This window comes from Xyrauchen texanus, chromosome 19 (genome assembly GCF_025860055.1).
Source record: "Xyrauchen texanus isolate HMW12.3.18 chromosome 19, RBS_HiC_50CHRs, whole genome shotgun sequence".
NCBI classification, from domain to species: Eukaryota; Metazoa; Chordata; class Actinopteri; order Cypriniformes; family Catostomidae; genus Xyrauchen; species Xyrauchen texanus.
The window spans coordinates 40,654,269-40,672,191 of NC_068294.1; the positions used below are offsets into that span (position 1 = coordinate 40,654,269).

Consider the following 17,923-nt stretch of genomic DNA (forward strand, 5'->3'; position numbering starts at 1 on the left):
TATATATATATATATATATATATGCCCTGCGATGGACTGGCGACCTGTCCAGGGTGTCCCCCGCCTTTCGCCCAATGTTAGCTGGGATAGGCTCCAGCCCCCGCGACCCTGTACACAGGATAAGCGGTTGACGATGGATGGATGGATGGATATATATATATATATATATATATATATATATATATATATATATATATATATATATATATATATATATATATATCCATCCATCCATCCATCCATGGATATATATATATATTTTTTTTTTTTTTTTTTCTGGAGGAGCTGAAGCTATAGCCCCGACGGAGTTAGGAAATTAAGTGTGAAGGTAGATAGGGTGGTGTGGGTATTTTATTTGTAAATGGAGTGTCGATGACCCAAATGGCAGATAGGTGGCGGTAATGCACCAATGGGTTTGCGAACCGCCGTAAAACAGCAAGAAGAAGAAGAAGGTCTTCACCAGGATACTGGACAGCACATGTGACGCACTGTGTTTGAGCGGGATCTGCTAGTCTGTAAGTTATTTTTTCAGTGTTTCTTTTGTTGCCAGATGTTTTGTTACTATATTTATAGTAATGTATAGTAATTATCTCTGCGAATATGATGTGATTGTGCGGAAATGGGGATTTGGTATACGTACATGTGAAGAGCTGTCAGTTAGCTTTATAAATATTGACATTAAAACATTACATTTGCTGTGTAATAACAGTCATTCACTTTAAATAGTTTGGAATAATACTCGGTGTTCATATCTTTTATTTCTCTTCAACGTATAATGTATAAATTGCTCTTTGTCGTTATCAAATGATTTTGTGATTGTGTTTAAATCGCTGAGAATTAACGAATTACCGGTAGTTTGATACCAAAACATTGGATGTGTCTCAAACTATAGTGAGCTCCCTGTCTAGACAGGATATTTCGACATTATAATCTCAAAACATAGTAAGCTTTATATCTAAACGGCATTTGTTTAGGCATCATAATCCGTAAATCCAGTAAAGATGTATATTTAGACAGCATTTGTGAGCATCATAATCACAAAACCTAGTGAGCTGCCTACCTAGACAGCATTTTTAGCCATCATAGTCTAAAGACTATGACTATTTCTGTCCAAGTTGATGGAGAATCATTTGACACCGTGGATCATGCCATTCTTATCTCCCGTCTTCAACATGTTGTCGGTCTACAGGGCGCGGTGCTCAATTGGTTCTCTTCTTATCTCACTAACAGAACCTTTAAAGTAATGCTTAATGACTTTTCCTCCTCAGCTGGTAAAAGTACATATTTTTATGTACACTTATGTTTTTTATATACTGTTGTCTATTGATGTTTTTACTGGAAAGCGCCTTGTGCACCTTTTGGCTGTTGTAAGGCGCTCTACAAATAAAATTTGATTGATTGAAGACAAATTAAGATATCTTTGTATCCAGGTATTTTGGGCATCATAATCACGTAACCTAGTGAGCTGCCTATCTAGACAGCATTTTTTATTTAAGTTATGTTTATATTCTCCCCAAATTGGAATTCCCAATGTGCTCTTTAAGTCCTTGTGGTGGCATAGTAACTCGCATCACTATGGGTGGTGGAAGACGAATCTTAGTTGCCTCCGTGTCTGAGACCAGCAATCCACGCATCTTATCACGTGGCTCGTTGTGCTTGATACCGCGGAGACTTACAGCACGGGAGGCTCATGCTACTCTCCGCGATCCACGCACAACTTACCACGTGCCCCATTGAGAGCGAGAACCACTAATCGTGAGCACGAGGAGGTTACCCCATGTGACTCTACCCTCCCTAGCAACTGAGCCAATATGGTTGCTTGGGAGACTTGGAGTCACTCAGCATGCCCCTTGGATTCAAACTTGCAAACTCCAGGGATGGTAGTCAGCATCTTCGCTCACTGAGCTACCTAGACCCCCTAGACAGCATTTTTAAGGATCATGGTCTAAAAACTGAAGTGAAATTTCTATTTTGACAGCATTTTTTTTGGCATCGAGGTCTTAAAACAAAACATAAGATGCCGATCTGAACAGCTTTTTTAGGAATCAGAGTCATGTTGAAGCACCTTAGCTGCTTACCTATCAAGTCGACTAGTGAGAACACACTCCGCTGAACATCGACGGCTCCTCTGTGGAGATCGTCAAGAGCACCAAATTTCTTGGTGTTCACCTGGCGGAGAACCTCACCTGGTCCCTCAACACCAGCTCTATCACCAAGAAAGCCCAGCAGCGTCTCTACTTTCTTCGAAGGCTGAGGAAAGCACATCTCCCACCCCCCATCCTCACTACATTCTATAGAGGGACTATTGAGAGCATCCTGAGCAGCTGCATCACTGCCTGGTTTGGGACTTGCACCGTTTCGGACCGCAAAGCCCTGCAGAGGATAGTGAGGACAGCTGAGAAGATCATTGGGGTCTCTCTTCCCTCCATCAAAGACATTTACAAAAAACACTGTATCCACTAAAGCAACCAGCATTGTGGACTGACCCCACACACCCCTCACACAAACTCTTTACCCTCCTCCCGTCTGGCAAGAGGTACCGAAGCATTCGGGCCCTCACGGCCAGACTGTGTAACAGCTTCTTCCCCAAGCCATCAGACTCCTCAATACTCAGAGACTGGTTTGACACACACGTGTCCTGAGTTGCACTTTAATAACTGTCACTTTATAACTGTCTGCTACCTCAATAACTGCTATGTGCATAGAACACTATCTCATAGTATGTTATGTTTACATTTTAGAAACTGTCATCTTTTTGCACTACTGAGTACTGGTCGGCGCTGCACTGTCTATTGTCCTGTTCATTGTCAGTAATTTGTTGTACTGTCCCGTACTTTTTGCACATGTTTGCACGTGCACTTTATATAGGTAGTTTATATAGGTATTTTATTTCGTTGTGTAGTCTCATGTGGTCCTATGTTGGTCCTTTGTTGTTTTTATGTAGCACCATGGTCCTGGAGGAACGTTGTCTCGTTTTGCTGTGTACTGTACTAACTGTATATGGTTGAAACGACAATAAAAACCACTTGACTTGACTGATGTCAACTAAATTGGGCACAAAAAGGCTAACCATTACAGATTTACATAAAAGTAACAAATTAAAATATATTGTCAAGAAAAAGATAATCACGCTGGTATTTCCTTTGCATTTGACAGACAATTTATCCATATAACAACTTCAAGGTGTACAGCCGTGGCCAAAAGTATTGGCAGTGACTTAAATTTTGTGTTTGCAAAGTTTGCTGCTTCAGTATTTGTAGATGATTTTTTCACATGTTTTTGCCAGTATACCATAGAAACATTCAATATATGCAAAGAGTCAATATTTACATTGTTGACCCTTGTTCTTCATAACCTCTGCAATTCACTCTTGCATGCTGGATATCAGTTTCTGGGCCAAATCCTGACTGATGGCGATCCATTCTTGCCTTATTAGTGCTCGGAGTTGATCACAATTTGTGGGCTTCTGCTTGTCCACTCGCCTTTTGAGGATTGACCACAGGTTCTCTATTGGATTAAGATCCGGGGAGTTGCCTGGCCACGTATCCAAAATTTCAATGTAATAATCTCCGAGCCACTTCATTATGACTCTTGCCTTATGACATGGTGCTCCATCATGCTGGAAAATGCACGGATCATCACCAAATTGCTCCTGGATCGTTGGGAGAAGTTGCTTTTGCTGGAAGTTTTGATACCATGCTTTATTCATGGCAGTGCTTTTGTGCAGAATTGTGAGAGAGCCCAATCCCTTGGATGAAAAGCAACCCCACACATGGATGGTCTCGGGATGCTTCACTGTTGTCACGACACAGGACTCATGGCTCAGGGGCTTCATCAGAGAAAACAACTTTGCACCAGTTTTCTGCTGTCCAATCCTTGTACTTCCTGCAGAATTTCAGTCTGTCCTTGATGTTTTTCTTGAAGAGAAGTGGCTTCTTTGCTGCCCTTCTTGACACCAGGCCATTGTCAAAAGTCTTAGCCTCACTGTGCGTGCAGATGCACCCGATCTGCAGCCAATATTGAGCTCTGCAGTGGTGGTGACACGATTCTGGAGCTGACTCCTCAGGAGGAGACGGTCCTGGCGCTAGCTGGACACTCTGGGACATCCTGAAGCCTTCTTCACTGCAGTTGAACCTCTCTCCGTGAAGTTCTTGATGATCCAGTAAATGCTTCTTTCAGGTGCAATATTCTTTGCAGCAATTTCCTTGCATGTGAGGCCATTTTGATGCAAATCGGTAATGGCTGCACGTCTTTCTTTAGAGGTAACCATTGCTAACAAGAACACAATGATTGGAAGCACTTCTTCCCTCCTTTTATAGCAATCAGTCTGCTCTTATCCAATCAGAATGATAGTGATTTCACCTGACTAGAACTCGTTCACACTTTCCCAGGTGCTGCTGATATGATTAGTGAAATGATGCCAAAAAACTGTGAAATTTGGGTTTTTGTGATAGTTAATTTTTTTGGCCAATGAAGCTTTCTGCAATTATTTAAAATGCATCTGATCACTCTGCACAATAATCTAGAAACAATGTGAATCAACACCACAACAACTGAAGCAGAAAACTTTGCAAAACACAATTTATGTCACTGTATACATAATAACATAATAGTTATTTCACTCTGTCTTCTCTTGGCATCATTCGCAGTGTCTTGTAGCAGCACTATGGCATTTAACTTTGGACAAACGGGCACAGGAAGCTTCTCCTTTGGTACCCCCAAAACTACAGCTGCAGCCACCACAGGCTTCGGCATGCAGACCAGCACTCCTGCAGTAGGGGGCTTCTCCTTTGGATCGAGCCAGACTCAGCCTCAGCCTCCGACCCAGACTTTTGGAAACCACACATCCCAGATCGCTGGACTTCTCGCACAGCCAACACAGAACAATGGCAGCATGCAAGGTGGCTTCAGCTTTGGTGCTCAGACCCAGAACAACGCATCTGGAGGAGGAGGCTTCTCTTTTGGGTGAGAGGGCTCATTTTATGTGTGGATGTAGTACAAAGGCTTTGCATGTGGCACATCCAATCAGATTTCAGTTTAAGCTATATATTTTATAAATAAAATTAATATTAGAACAGCAGGATGTGAAACGATTGCAATGATGGTGTTTTTCTCTTTGCATGCAGTGCCTCCATACCAAAGCTTAGCACACCTGTTGCATCTCAACCTGCGGCCACAGGCGTGATGCTGGGGGCTCCATCTGCTGGGATGGGCTTCGCTCTCGGAGGTCTCGCCACTCAGACTACAGCAGCTCAGCAGCCTATGGGCGGATTCAGCTTTGGGACGCCCAAAATTCAGGCAACCTCAGCTGCCCCTGCACAGCCCACCCCTGCCCTCTCACTGGGGGCTCAATCCATGGGTAATAAAGTTCTGCAAGCCTCTTTACACTCCAAATTGAGTTTTTTTGCTTTTGGTCCATGTCTGTTAGCTTTGATGTAAACTACTGCATATACTAGCATATTCCTAAAGGTTTACAAAATGAATGGAAGCTCTTTACAATAAGGTTCCATTAGTTAACATAAGTTAAGTCATTAGTTATCATGAACAATTAATGCGCAATACATACTTTTACAGCATATATTAATCTTTGTAAATGAAAGGGACTAAGTCCTGTCCCTGTGCAATATATTGATATATTGATCATGTTTATTACACACTACAGCTACTATTTATTTTACTACCTTTTGCACTCGTTCACTTCATGGGTCAGCACATATTCCAGTGTTTACAGTTAGGATCTGCACTTAGATACCAACTAGGCATACATATCATATATACTAATATATTCTGCATATTGTTTTTTTGTAAATGTTTTTATTGCACCGCTGTAGTGTACCTGAGCCTCACTAAAAAGCATTTCAATGTACAATTGACATTTTGTGCACATGACAAATAAACTTCAAACTGAAATTAATGTTAGTTAATAAAAATACAAGTGTTCATTGTTAGTTCATGGTGTATTAACTGATATTACCTAAAAATATTGATGGACATCTTGTTCGCAGGGGCATAGACAAATTTGTCGTAATAAAAAGAGTAAGAATTTTCCTCCCAATATACCGGTTTAATTCTACAAAATTAGAAATTAGCTCACCATTACAAAAACATATGCAAACAATTTAACACCCTATCATTCGAGAACACAAATTTTTTTGTGGTGCAAACTACAGGTTATTGACTAATGTAAAGAAGAAGGAAAAAAGGCAAGCCTTCAATATTTCCCACCTCAACTTCCTGTTTAAATAGGGAATGTGTTAACAAGGGATGTGCAAAACTACCAGTTTTCATAATCGACTAGTCGCTTGTTTGAACGACTAGTCGTGTTAAGGATAATGTAGGGCTGGGAAATAATATTATCTCCATTTATCGTGATTTAAAAATCCATGATATCGATGATAACCTTTTGAATATTTTTCGATATTTTGCATGTGTTCTACAGCTAGACGATCAGTTGCCTGTCGCTAAAAACGTAAGCAGTTTGGTTTTCTCAGTCTGTGTGATGTTGCTAATGTTAACTGCCTTGCTAACGATTAGGCTACGGCAGTCACCACGGGCTGGATTGATTCCATCCGGACCCCAAGACATCATAATGATGGTTGCACCCTCTCATCGTCACTAATGAGCAGCCCAAACGGCTTTATTTGTGCAGATGTTTGTTACAATGCAACACCGGTCTAAATAAAGGAAATAAATTGTGTTTGTTTTCATTCTGGTTCAAAGGTTTGACTCTAGGAGCCTCTGCTCCTGCCTCCACGGCCCCAACAACTGTTATTAACTTTGGAATTAAAGCCTCAGGTATGTAAACTTTAATATCAGATTAGACACAATACTGGCAAAAAAATATTATGGAAATGGATGAATCATGAAAATTGTCAAGAAATGTCAGAGTCATATTTCTACCCAAAATCAAATGGGGGGAAAATTATATATTTTGAATAAAGTCGATTTAAAAAACAAAATTTATTTATTTTTTACATTGAGTATTTTTATTACAATTAAGCATATTTTCCCCCAATTACCATTACTGCAACACGCAATACTTTTAAATTACTTTTTCATTAAGCAAAATAGAAGTTCTAATTTTCTTTTGATTTGAGGTCGAACATGACCTGGACATTTCTTTGTGAGATACAGCTACAAATAAGTTCTGTTGTATTTGTTTTGTCGTTTAGCTACTCCAGCACCTGCCAGCTCTGCACCCTCCAGTCAGGCCATGTCATCAGCTCCAGTTTCATCGCTGTTTGCTCTTCCGATAGCATCAACAACAGCCACCGGATTCACATGTGTGTTCATCTGACACATCATCTTGTCATGAATCCAAGGATATATATATATATATATATATATATATACTGTCTGTCGGGGAGGGGGGACAGTTATCAGCTTACCTGGTAGACAAAAAAGTCACTAAGGTCATACAGCAAAGCATTAAAACAAAGACAAAAAAAAGCTAAATCTCTTGCAACACGCTAATAACCACCTAGAACATCCTAGCATCCCCCAAGAACACGTTAGGAACCGCATAGCAATGTAACACTTTAGTTCTTTTGTTTATGTGCCAAAAAATGTGGACTTGATGTGAATAGGTCTTTAGTCCTCCATATCATGTCTTTTCGTACATTGAATATGTACAGCTTGAAGTTTAATTTAGCAAATGCTTGCCATAAATTAGGGTTGTTCTGGATTAAAAACAACAATCAAGATCACATGGGATTTTTATTTTCTCTGACAGTGGGCTCCTCAATAGCCTCAGTGACCCCTGCAATGACCTCAGCCTCCATCGCTCCCACAAGTCTGACGCTCAAACCTCTAGGAACTGCTCCTGCAACCACAGGTTACATCAATGTTTATTCACTTTTATTCTACATTTATTCATTAATGCATTTTGAAGAAATTCTTTAGGCCAATGGAATAGTGAACATGAACATTTCCATCATTTACTCACCCTCGTGTCATTCCAAACCCAGAACACTTTTTTTTTTTTAATGTTGAACACTAAAGTAAAATGTTAAAGGACAATATTAGTTTGAAGCCATACAATACAAGGTTTTTTCAGGTTCAAAAATGGTCTTCGGTGGTGACTGACGTATACGGTCATCCACATGCTCGAAGTTGGATTATTTCATAATTGCATTTAATATCTAACATAATTTATTGCATTTCATGTTTGTATTGGATTTTAGCTATTTTTCACTAATACTATTGAAGTATATGGAACTTTTTTCTTCTCCTATTTGTAATGGCCAATTCCCAATGCGCTCCAAGTCCTCGAGGTGGTATAGTGACTCGCCTCAATCCGGGTGGCGGGGGGAGAAATCTCAGTTTTCTCCGCGTCTGAGACCATCAATTAGCGCATCTTATCACGTGACTTGTTGAGCGTGTTACCGTGGAGACCTAGTGCGTGTGGAGGCTTCACGCTATTCACTGCGGCATCCGCGCACCACTCACCACGTGCCACACCGAGAGCGAGAACCCCATTATAGTGACCACAAGGAGGTTACCCCAGGTGACTCTACCCTCCCTAGCAACCGGGCCAATTTGGCCTGGGGCCTGGCTGGAGTCACTCAGCACGCCCTGGAGTCTAACTTGCGACTACGTGGGTGATAGTCAGTGTCAATACTCGTTGAGCTACCCAGGCCCCTAGTATATGGCACCTTGATTACTTAAAGGTGCAATGTGAAATCTAACTAAACTTATTTTTTAGAAAGACTAGCTACATTGACCTAACCACAGAAATGAAGAGTGAGCCATCCGTGGTCTTACCTATGGGTTTGGCATTGAAATGTAAATATAAAAGCAAGTACATAAAATGGTTTAATGTCTGACCCTCCAAGACTTTTTGACAAATTATGGACAAAGTTTTCCTCCTGTCTTATATATGTTCTGTATTATTGATGTTTGATATTAGGAAATAAACTGGCCTTGTTTGCCTTCAGATATTCATAAAGATTACTTAAATGATCAGGAGCCTGAATCTGATGAAAGTAAAACGAACATTTTCACTACCACAGTCCTAAATGAGTAAAGTGTTCTACTCATGGGAAGATGCGTATGATCGAAGATGATCGTATAGCTGTATTTATTTATTAAAGATATTTATGAAAATGGTAGCCTAAACACATTTAGAAACTTTAACTAAAACACTGAAAGAGCTTGATTAGAGGGATAATTGGGCACAAATGTTGCTGTGGTGCAGTTTTTTTTTCCCAAGTGAATTGGGGTGCGAGAGGCCGTCAATAGCAGTCTAACTATACAGCTGCGATGCTACATTTCTGACAGTGCCAGGACTACATCGGAGGCTAGCGATCATCGCAAAGGCTATTGATCGGCCGTATGTGAACATGTCACACTTTGAGACATTTGAATGTTGTAAGATTGGCAATTTTGCCAAAATCATTTATTCCCGAAATTTGTCTCAGACTGCAGAATCGTGGCCAAAATCCTACAGTGTGCCTAACTGCTGTAAAATCATGATCAATTTAGTAAGGTTGATGATGTGTATTTGAAAAAAAAAAATATATATATATATATATATATATATATATATATATATATATATATATATATATATATATATATATTTATATATATATATTTTGGAGCATATCCAATTAATCCAGCAGAACGGATCCCATGCTCGTTTGGTTCTGTGGTGGCTCGCGCGACTCGCACCAAATCCGGGCTTCAGTCATGCTGCACAAATGCCCGTCTCAGATGTGAAGCGGATATTTAAGATGTGTAACGCCAAACACGAGAGAGAGATCGTTTGAAAAACACTGCATTAGCTTTGTGTGGACAACAGACTGAAATTTCAACTGTAAATCACCGATAATCTTCCCATCTGCTCCAGCTTTCAAATCTAATATGGCTTTGACATGTTGCGTCAAGGTTGATGTTAGCAACATTTGGTTATGAGACTCACTGGATTGGCGTTTGTTGTCATTGATGTCCAACCTGCGGTGTATTTGATTTGATAATATAGCTAACGAGTCAAATGCACTACTTTACATTTATGGTGTGTTTTGTTCCTTTTTGGAGCCTGAAAAACTACTTTTTTTAAATATACGTTTACTTCTCCGTGTACATGGACTGACTTTTTATTTTTTGGTGAACTATTCCTATCAATGCGGCCTTGATACAGCTGTTTACCAGTCAGTTATTTGTCTTATTTGAGTGTGTGTGTGTCTCTTTAGCTGCTGCTAGTACAGGAGCCACCACAGGCTTTTCTCTGGGACTGAAGACCGCTGCATCTATTGCACCATCCACAAATATTGGCACTACTACTGTCACAACGAGGTATACAACTTTTTACATGCAAATTGTTTGGGTTTTGTATTCTCTTTAGTGCCGTACAAAGATTCTTGTTGTCTTTTGTCAGCACTGCTCCAGTGATGTCATATGCCCAACTTGAGGCTTTGATCAACAAGTGGAGCTCTGAATTGGAAGACCATGAACGACACTTTCTGCAGCAGGCCACTCAGGTCAACGCCTGGGACCGTATGTTGGTGGATAATGGAGAGAAGGTAGAGAAATACACTCATTTGAGCACACTGTTCTCTCCCTACTATTACGTACACCACTAAGTCTTGCAATGGCACAATTACAACACTGTTAAGAGACCAAAACATTGCAGGTGCCACATCTGAACATGTGTAATGTCTCATTGTTAAAAGAACCACTGATGTGATTTTTATAAGGATTCTCTTAGTTAGATTATCTTAATGTAAACTTGGGGCTAATGTTGCTAAGATTGTGGTTCAGCATCTGGTTGGCCGTATGTTTAATTGCATTAATGTTAATTGTATTGTGCACTTGAGGAGCTTTGGTTAAATTCTAAAATGCTTTCTTTGTTAGATTACGACTTTACATAAAGATATGGAAAAGGTCAAACTGGATCAACGAAGGTAATTGTTTTTTTTTTTGTGTATATGCAAAAATGCATTTTAACCCTTTTTTTCCCAGCTGAGTGGGCACATGTGTTTTACTCTTGGATAGCCCAGTGGAAGAAACTGCCTTAAAAAAATACATTAAAGTTAGTGAACGTATGAGATTTATGCTTGGTAAAAATTGTAACATGTGGGAAAATACAGGGCAAGTGTGATAGTCACTTTGCTCAGTTGCTCAATAGGACCCAATTGAAAATTGCCAAAAATAAAGTATCATAATTTAATATTTTTACTATCAAGTAATTATGGTGGAAAAGGGAATGACAAACCAATCATTCGCCTATTTGCTTCCTTTTATATGTAGTTTGGACACGTAACCTTTAGATGATCACAGTGGAATTAAATGGCTCTGGTGACTATTTGCACCACTCATGTAAATATTTTCACTTGAAATCAAGTCTGGACTTTCATTTACAATTGGCAACTCTTAGACACCTCCCATTTCAAACTATATTTCGGTCACAATTGTAACTAGTGGGATTAAATGGGTTGAGTTATTCACAAAATGTTTAATTTGTTGTTTGTATTGCATTAATAACCCCCGTACAAGTTATGGGAATAGTTGACCCAAAAATGAAAGTTTTGTCATTTATTCAACCTCATTTTGTTCCAAACCTGCATGACTTTCTTTTGTGGAATATCATCCTCAGTCACCATTCACTTTCTCTGCATTTGTTTTCTCTCCAAACAATGAAAGCTGTTCACATACAATGGAAAATACCTTAAAAACCAGTCCATATGCGCTTTTCTTCTGAAGTCTTCTGAATCCAAATGATAGATTAGTTTAGACAGGCACATGGGTTTTGAACAACATGAGTGAGTATAGGATGATGAAAGAATACATTTATTGATTAACTATTTTTAAGCTTAAAGCGGTCACCTTTTATTGTCAAATAGTAACATTTACTATTTGGGTGTTTGTACCTCAGGCTGGATCAAGAGCTGGACTTCATCCTCTCTCAACAGAAAGAGCTGGAAGATCTGCTCGGTCCATTAGAGGAGTCTGTCAAAGAGCAGAGCGGAACCATTTACATGCAGAACGCAGATGAAGAACGAGAGAGAACGTAGGAACAAAAACCATCTATGTGGTCCATATTTTCCACATGCACTGTGCTTCCAGGTCTTCATTTAGTTTTTGCTTTATCTCTTTTATCCAGGTACAAACTGGCAGAAAATGTAGATGCCCAACTCAAGAGAATGTCCCAAGATCTGAAAGAGATTATTGAACACCTGAACACATCCAGTGGACCTGCTGACACAGCTGACCCGGTGTGTTAAATGCAGTCAATCAATAATTGTGACAAAGAAATAATGCATGTACAGTTTTAGAGTCAGTTTTGTGAATGACTTTATAAAGAATTTGTCAGAATGGGTCATAAACAATCGATTAGCCAAACCGTCCCAATTTAAAATAGTTTTAAAATTACATTAACGACTGGAAAAGTTAGGCCCTGATTGAAAATTAGTTTGTCAAAAATCACTTCTGTTTTTTTCCCCATTAAAGCTTCAGCAAATCTGCAAAATCCTCAATGCACACATGGACTCCCTCCAGTGGGTGGAACAAAACTCAGGTATATTTTTGGCTTTAAATGCTCTGAAATCAAATGAAATTTTAACTTGTGGCTTTTACTAAATGTCTGTTAGCTTTAAGGCTGTCTATATACTAGTATTCTCCTAGGGTGCATCTCAATCAGCTCCCTAGTTCAGTAGTCGGGGCACTGGTCAGTGAGTCAGCCATTTCTAGGGCTGTCCCAATCGCAAAATCGTTCCAGTGCACTGAAACGTTCCCTCCTAAGAATTCCCAGAATGCCCTGTTAATACCAGGGAGCACCATTGCTCATTATGTTCCCTTACCAGGCATGTCTTCTCAAGTTGTTAGAGGACGAATGCTAGCATAAATTATGTCAAAGACTTATTTTCTTATTCAAATGTTCTTTCTCTTTCAACCATCATGTTCATGAAAGGGAAACTGTCTTTTAAATATTAGATTTGTTAGAAGATCTTAAAAATACACTCCTTTTGTATATTGATTTCGTAATTTTATTTTTCATAATAACACATTACAGTTCAATATCTCCTCCGAAATTGCAGGATAGTGTCATTTATACAGCGACATTGGTGATTAGATAATCGCATGAATAATTAGCTGTACAGGTGTACCTAATAAAGTGGCTGGTGAGTGTATGTTAATTTAACCTAAAATGTTTTTGCTGATATTATGTTCATTGACATGAATGTACTGTGTTCGTAGGTATGCATGTGTAACATGACATTAATTTGTACATTTTTATGATTAAGACATAAGCAATATTGTCGGATTTCTGGTCGGGCACTGAATGTATTTCCCTGAACAACTTCTGTCATTGTGTTGTGGTCCTAGTGGAACAAAAAACAGTGATGACTCATGTTGCTCTTGGGAGCGTATCCAATTAAATGCTTTCTAGAATGACAGATCTCTCCCTATAACTTCCTCTGACTAGCAATGCTGAAAATGATTGTTCATGACTATGATGATGTAACCAAAGATGCATTAAATTATCAGCCAAGGAGCTTTATGAAATATTATGTGGGGTTGCTTAAAAATGTACTTTTATATTGCAGTTTTACTCCAGAGGCGAGTGGAAGAGGTTTCAAAATTGTGTGAAAACCGCAGCAAGGAACAAGAGAAGAGCTTCCGTTTAAATTTCCAATGATAATGCATAATAAATGCTTCATCAGTTGTAAAATTAATGTCATTTATTTCTGCTATTTGCTTCAAATAAAATACATGCTTTTACCTGTTTCCACTCAGAATTGTTTTCCATGCATGTTTATTGCAATTTGCAAAAAAATAACCCAGTCTCACAGCTTTGTGAATAATTAAATGTAAAAAGTCTTTCTTATAAATACAGTTCAAGTCAGAAGTTTACATACACTTAGTTTGTTAAGTCATTAAAACTAATTTTGTAACCACTCCATAGATTTAATATTAGCAAACAATTGGTTTGGCAAGTGGTTTAGGACATCTACTTTGTGCATGACATGAGTGATTTTTCCAACAATTGTTTAAAGACTGATTATTTCACTTTTAATTGATTATTTCACAATTCCAGTTTACATACACTAAGTTAACTGTGCTTTTAAGCAGCTTGGAAAATGACATCAAATGATGTCAAGCCTTTAGACAATTGGCTTCTGATTGGAGATGTACCTGTGGATGTATTTTAAGGCCTACTTTCAAACTCCGTTCTCTGCTTGACATCCTGGGAAAATCAAAGAAATCAGCCAAGACCTCAAAGTCTACTCAAGTCTTGTTCATCCTTGGGAGCGACTTCAGGCATTTGGAAAGTATCACGTTCATTTGTACAAAACGATAGTACACAAATATAAACATCTTGGGACCACGCAGCCATCATACCGTTTAGGAAGGTAATACATTCTGTCTCCTAGAGATGAACGTTGTTTGGTGCGAAAAGTGCAAATCAATCTCAGAACAACAACAAAGGATCTTGTGAAGATGCTGGTGGAAACAGTTAGACAAGTATCTATATCCACAGCAAAACAAGTCCTATATTGACATAACATGAAAGGCTGCTCCAAAACCACCATAAAAAAGAAGGTCGCTGGTTCGATCCCCACAGCCACCACCATTGTGTCCTTGAGCAAGGCACTTAACTCCAGGTTGTTCCAGGGGAATTGTCCCTGTAATAAGTGCACTGTAAGTCGCTTTGGATAAAAGCGTCTGCCAAATGCATAAATGTAAATAAAAAAGCCAGACCTGACTTCAGTTTGCAAGTGCACATGGGGACAACGATCTTAATTTTTCGAGAAATGTCCTTTGGCCTGATGAATAAATATTGAACTGTTTGGCCATTATGACCATTATTATGTTTGGAGGAAAAAGGGTGAGGCTTGCTAGAAGAAGAATATCCCAACCGTGAAGCATGGGGCCGGCAGCATCATTTTGTGGGGTTGCTTTGCTGCAGGAGGGATTGATGCACTTCACAAAATTTTGATATATTGAAGCAACATCTCATGACTTCATCCTGGTAGTTAAAGCTAGGTCGCAAAAGGGCCTTCTAAATGGACAATGACCCCAAGCATACCTCCAAAAATGGCTTAAGGACAACAAAGTCAAGGTTTTACAAAGGCTATTTCACATTCTTAAAATAAAGTGACTAAGACAGGGATTTTTTTTCTACGATGCAATATCTGAAATTGTGAAAAAAATTAGTTTAAATAAATTTGGCTAAGGCGTATGTAAATTCTGACTTCAGCTGTATAAAGTGTGCAATGAATATCTGCAAGTCAGTCGAGTTTCTCTTCTGGTTTACGCCTTTGGGAAAGAATGAGCCAATCCGCTGCAAGGAGCGTTACAGCAACATGGATCCTGGCATGTTTAATGTCATCAGGCTCGTTTAGTCTGCATCTGGAAAACAATCTATTGAAACCTTTATATTTGAAAAGAGATTGCAGGTATCTATTGGATAAGCAATGACTGCCGAAATCTGCAGGTATGTGTACTGTTGAGAATGCAAGTGTTTCTGCACAGTGTTATGCATGTTCTTCAGAACAGAATAATCTCATCCACATGCATGTAGTCTGACATGCGTGAAATATGAATATGTCTAAAGTGCAGAATCTGCAGAGATATTGATAGTGCGCAAAATGCAATGTCATGTTTGCCGGTTAAAGTGAGATTTCAGTCATAAGATTCTTTGTACACCGAAGCGAAGTAAAGGCGTGATTTTATGCACATTTATTATAGCATGCGCCGGTATGGCTCTCATGTCATAATTTCACCTCCTTTGCTTTAAATGCATGCATTCTCTTGTGCATTTTATAGGATCTTCATATGTCATCTAAAATATGCATTTTGGAAAATGCGGGAAATCGTGTGTTTGTATATACGCGTGCAGTGCATTCAGAGCGCGCGCGCGCACGAGATGAGAATCGCGTGCGCCATTTTAGCGCGTCTCGAGCCATCCGGCAAGATGGCGCTTTCGCTTTGTCTGTCCTGATCGTCTTAAAAACAGTACTTTGCTTTATTACACATAAAACGAACCGGTTCGGATGAGTAAAACATCTTTACACGCGGCGTCAAGCTGGCACAAAATTTCACGCATCTGCGCGTGAAATGAGAAGAGATCTTAAGGTAGGTGTGTGGTTAGGGATGTAGCCGGGTTATGCATACATTTGTGCACTTCACATCTGTGGCTTGTTAGAAAACTTGCTAGTTTAGAGCGTCTGCTCTTTTGATTGCTGTTGTTATACTGGTGAGGTGTTTACGTTTCTTTTACAAGCAGTTTCATTATTTACTCAAAGCATACATGAACCATTGGTCATATGCTTCAACTAGGCCTTTTCTTCAAATCTTCAGTACTTCATAAAAATGGGCGAACAAGTATGCATGGAGATTTATGAATATTCATTTGGTGTTTTCCTCTGAAAATGGAGGCATGCACTGAAAAGGAAACAAGCTGTGTCAAAGTTTGACAAAACATTTGTCTAACACAGCCTTGAACAGTAATCAATCAATGGGCTGCTATGTTTGTTTATTTATGTACGTACTTGGTATTATAATAATAATAGTTGCCCTATTTTCAGTTTGTTTGCTCCGAAACAGGCATGAACTGATTAGTTTGTTTATAAAGCATCTCTTGTCAGTGTGCACCTTCCTGATACCGATATTTCAGTCGCGCGAACTGCGCGCTAATAGTAGCCTGATGACGCCACCTGCCAATCAACGGCCGCGCAACAGTCTAGTTCCGGAAGTAATTTTCCATATTTTATTTTTTCTGCAGACGAATTAATTTTCAAAGTTAACTCCTAAACCTTTAAAGACCGACCTACCGTGAGCTCCGATATTGTTCATCAATGGTATGTCTTTGTTGAAGCCATACGTCTGCGTTATTTCTAATTAATTGTTTAATAACGGAATTCCTGGTTAAGGACTACACTACACATGGTTCAGCAGAGATAGATCCACTAATCACAGAACCGCAAACAACAAAGCCCACCAAACAAGTCTTGCAGCAACCCACTTCTATGAGAACACTGGCTGTGTCTCAAGGCTGCATGCTAGGTAGGACATGTCCTTTGTAGTCTGCAGTATACCGAGTGTCCTCCTTTAAACAAGCCTTGTTTAAACGAGACGGCCTTCATAGGACACATTTAAACAGAATGTAACACGGTTGCTATGACAGCACGTGACTCTTTCTAGTGCTTTGAGTGAGAAGGGAACAAAGTCCCTTTAGAAGAGAATGTATGGGGTACGTTTTAGGTGAGTTATGGTGTAGAGAAAATAAAATAGATTTTACAGGTCTAATAATTTATTGTAATTATATATTAGTATTATATATTCTGCACCCATCTGCTGAGGTACTTCAACTTGGGAATTAACATTCCTTGTGTTTAAACATCATATTTAGGGGCAAGTTGTTGTTATTTTTTTTGACATTCCCATTGAAGCAAACAATTGTGGGTTGTGAGTGCCCACAAAAGATACACTAAATGCATCCTCCAAATTCCCATTAAAGAAGGTCCCATTCGAAGACTGCATTCGAAGCATTTATGAAACAAGACAGCCTCTGATGTATGCGGCCAACAAATGCGACTGCCAGAGGACGCATCCTTCCAATCGAGAGACAGCCACTGTGAATGACAATCAGAATTACAGAGTTGGTCTACCTAAACCCTCAAACTACATATTTGTAAATCAGAATATTTTCAGTAAACCTAAAATATATTGTCGTTATACTTAATAACAACTTTAAATCAATAGTTTTATATAATACTATTGTTTTTTTTCAATTGCGTGATTTGCAATGCTTCATGGGATTGAAGTTCATTCCCTTGTAGAAGACGTTAACTACACAGTCTTGGGCGTTTGTCTTTTTGTCTAATTTTTAAATATGTTTTTGCTTCAAATCAGAGTTTGTAATATTGTGATTCACCTCTGGTCAGGCTTTTAAGGGTTCTAGGGTAAGCCAATGGAT

General features: G+C 39.1%; 2 protein-coding genes across 2 annotated transcripts in view; both read left to right on the plus strand.

Moving 5' to 3' along the window:
* The first annotated feature begins 422 nt into the window (after positions 1-422).
* Positions 423-13,733, plus strand: LOC127659885 (nuclear pore glycoprotein p62-like). Its single transcript, XM_052149843.1, has 13 exons — positions 423-515; positions 4,650-4,965; positions 5,127-5,359; positions 6,721-6,795; positions 7,173-7,283; positions 7,733-7,834; positions 10,194-10,296; positions 10,379-10,523; positions 10,855-10,904; positions 11,876-12,010; positions 12,104-12,215; positions 12,451-12,517; positions 13,548-13,733. The coding sequence occupies exons 2-13, from the start codon at positions 4,667-4,669 to the stop codon at positions 13,637-13,639; spliced, it is 1,524 nt and encodes a 507-aa protein (XP_052005803.1). The 5' UTR covers positions 423-515; positions 4,650-4,666; the 3' UTR covers positions 13,640-13,733.
* Positions 13,734-15,398: 1,665 nt separating this feature from the next.
* The window catches only part of atrx (ATRX chromatin remodeler), a 63,918-nt gene continuing 61,393 nt past the window's right edge, over positions 15,399-17,923 (plus strand). Inside the window, 1 exon segment of the mRNA XM_052149922.1 lies at positions 15,399-15,439. Coding sequence (XP_052005882.1) covers positions 15,420-15,439 — 20 coding nt within the window. The 5' untranslated portion in view covers positions 15,399-15,419.

Coding starts and splice junctions, on each gene's coding strand:
- LOC127659885 (XM_052149843.1), top strand. CDS start 4,667: ATGGCATTTAACTTTGGACAAACGGGCACAGGAAGCTTCTCCTTTGGT. Junction 7,835..10,193: donor AACTGCTCCTGCAACCACAG/GTTACATCAATG, acceptor GTGTCTCTTTAG/CTGCTGCTAGTACAGGAGCC. Junction 12,216..12,450: donor CTGCTGACACAGCTGACCCG/GTGTGTTAAATG, acceptor TCCCCATTAAAG/CTTCAGCAAATCTGCAAAAT.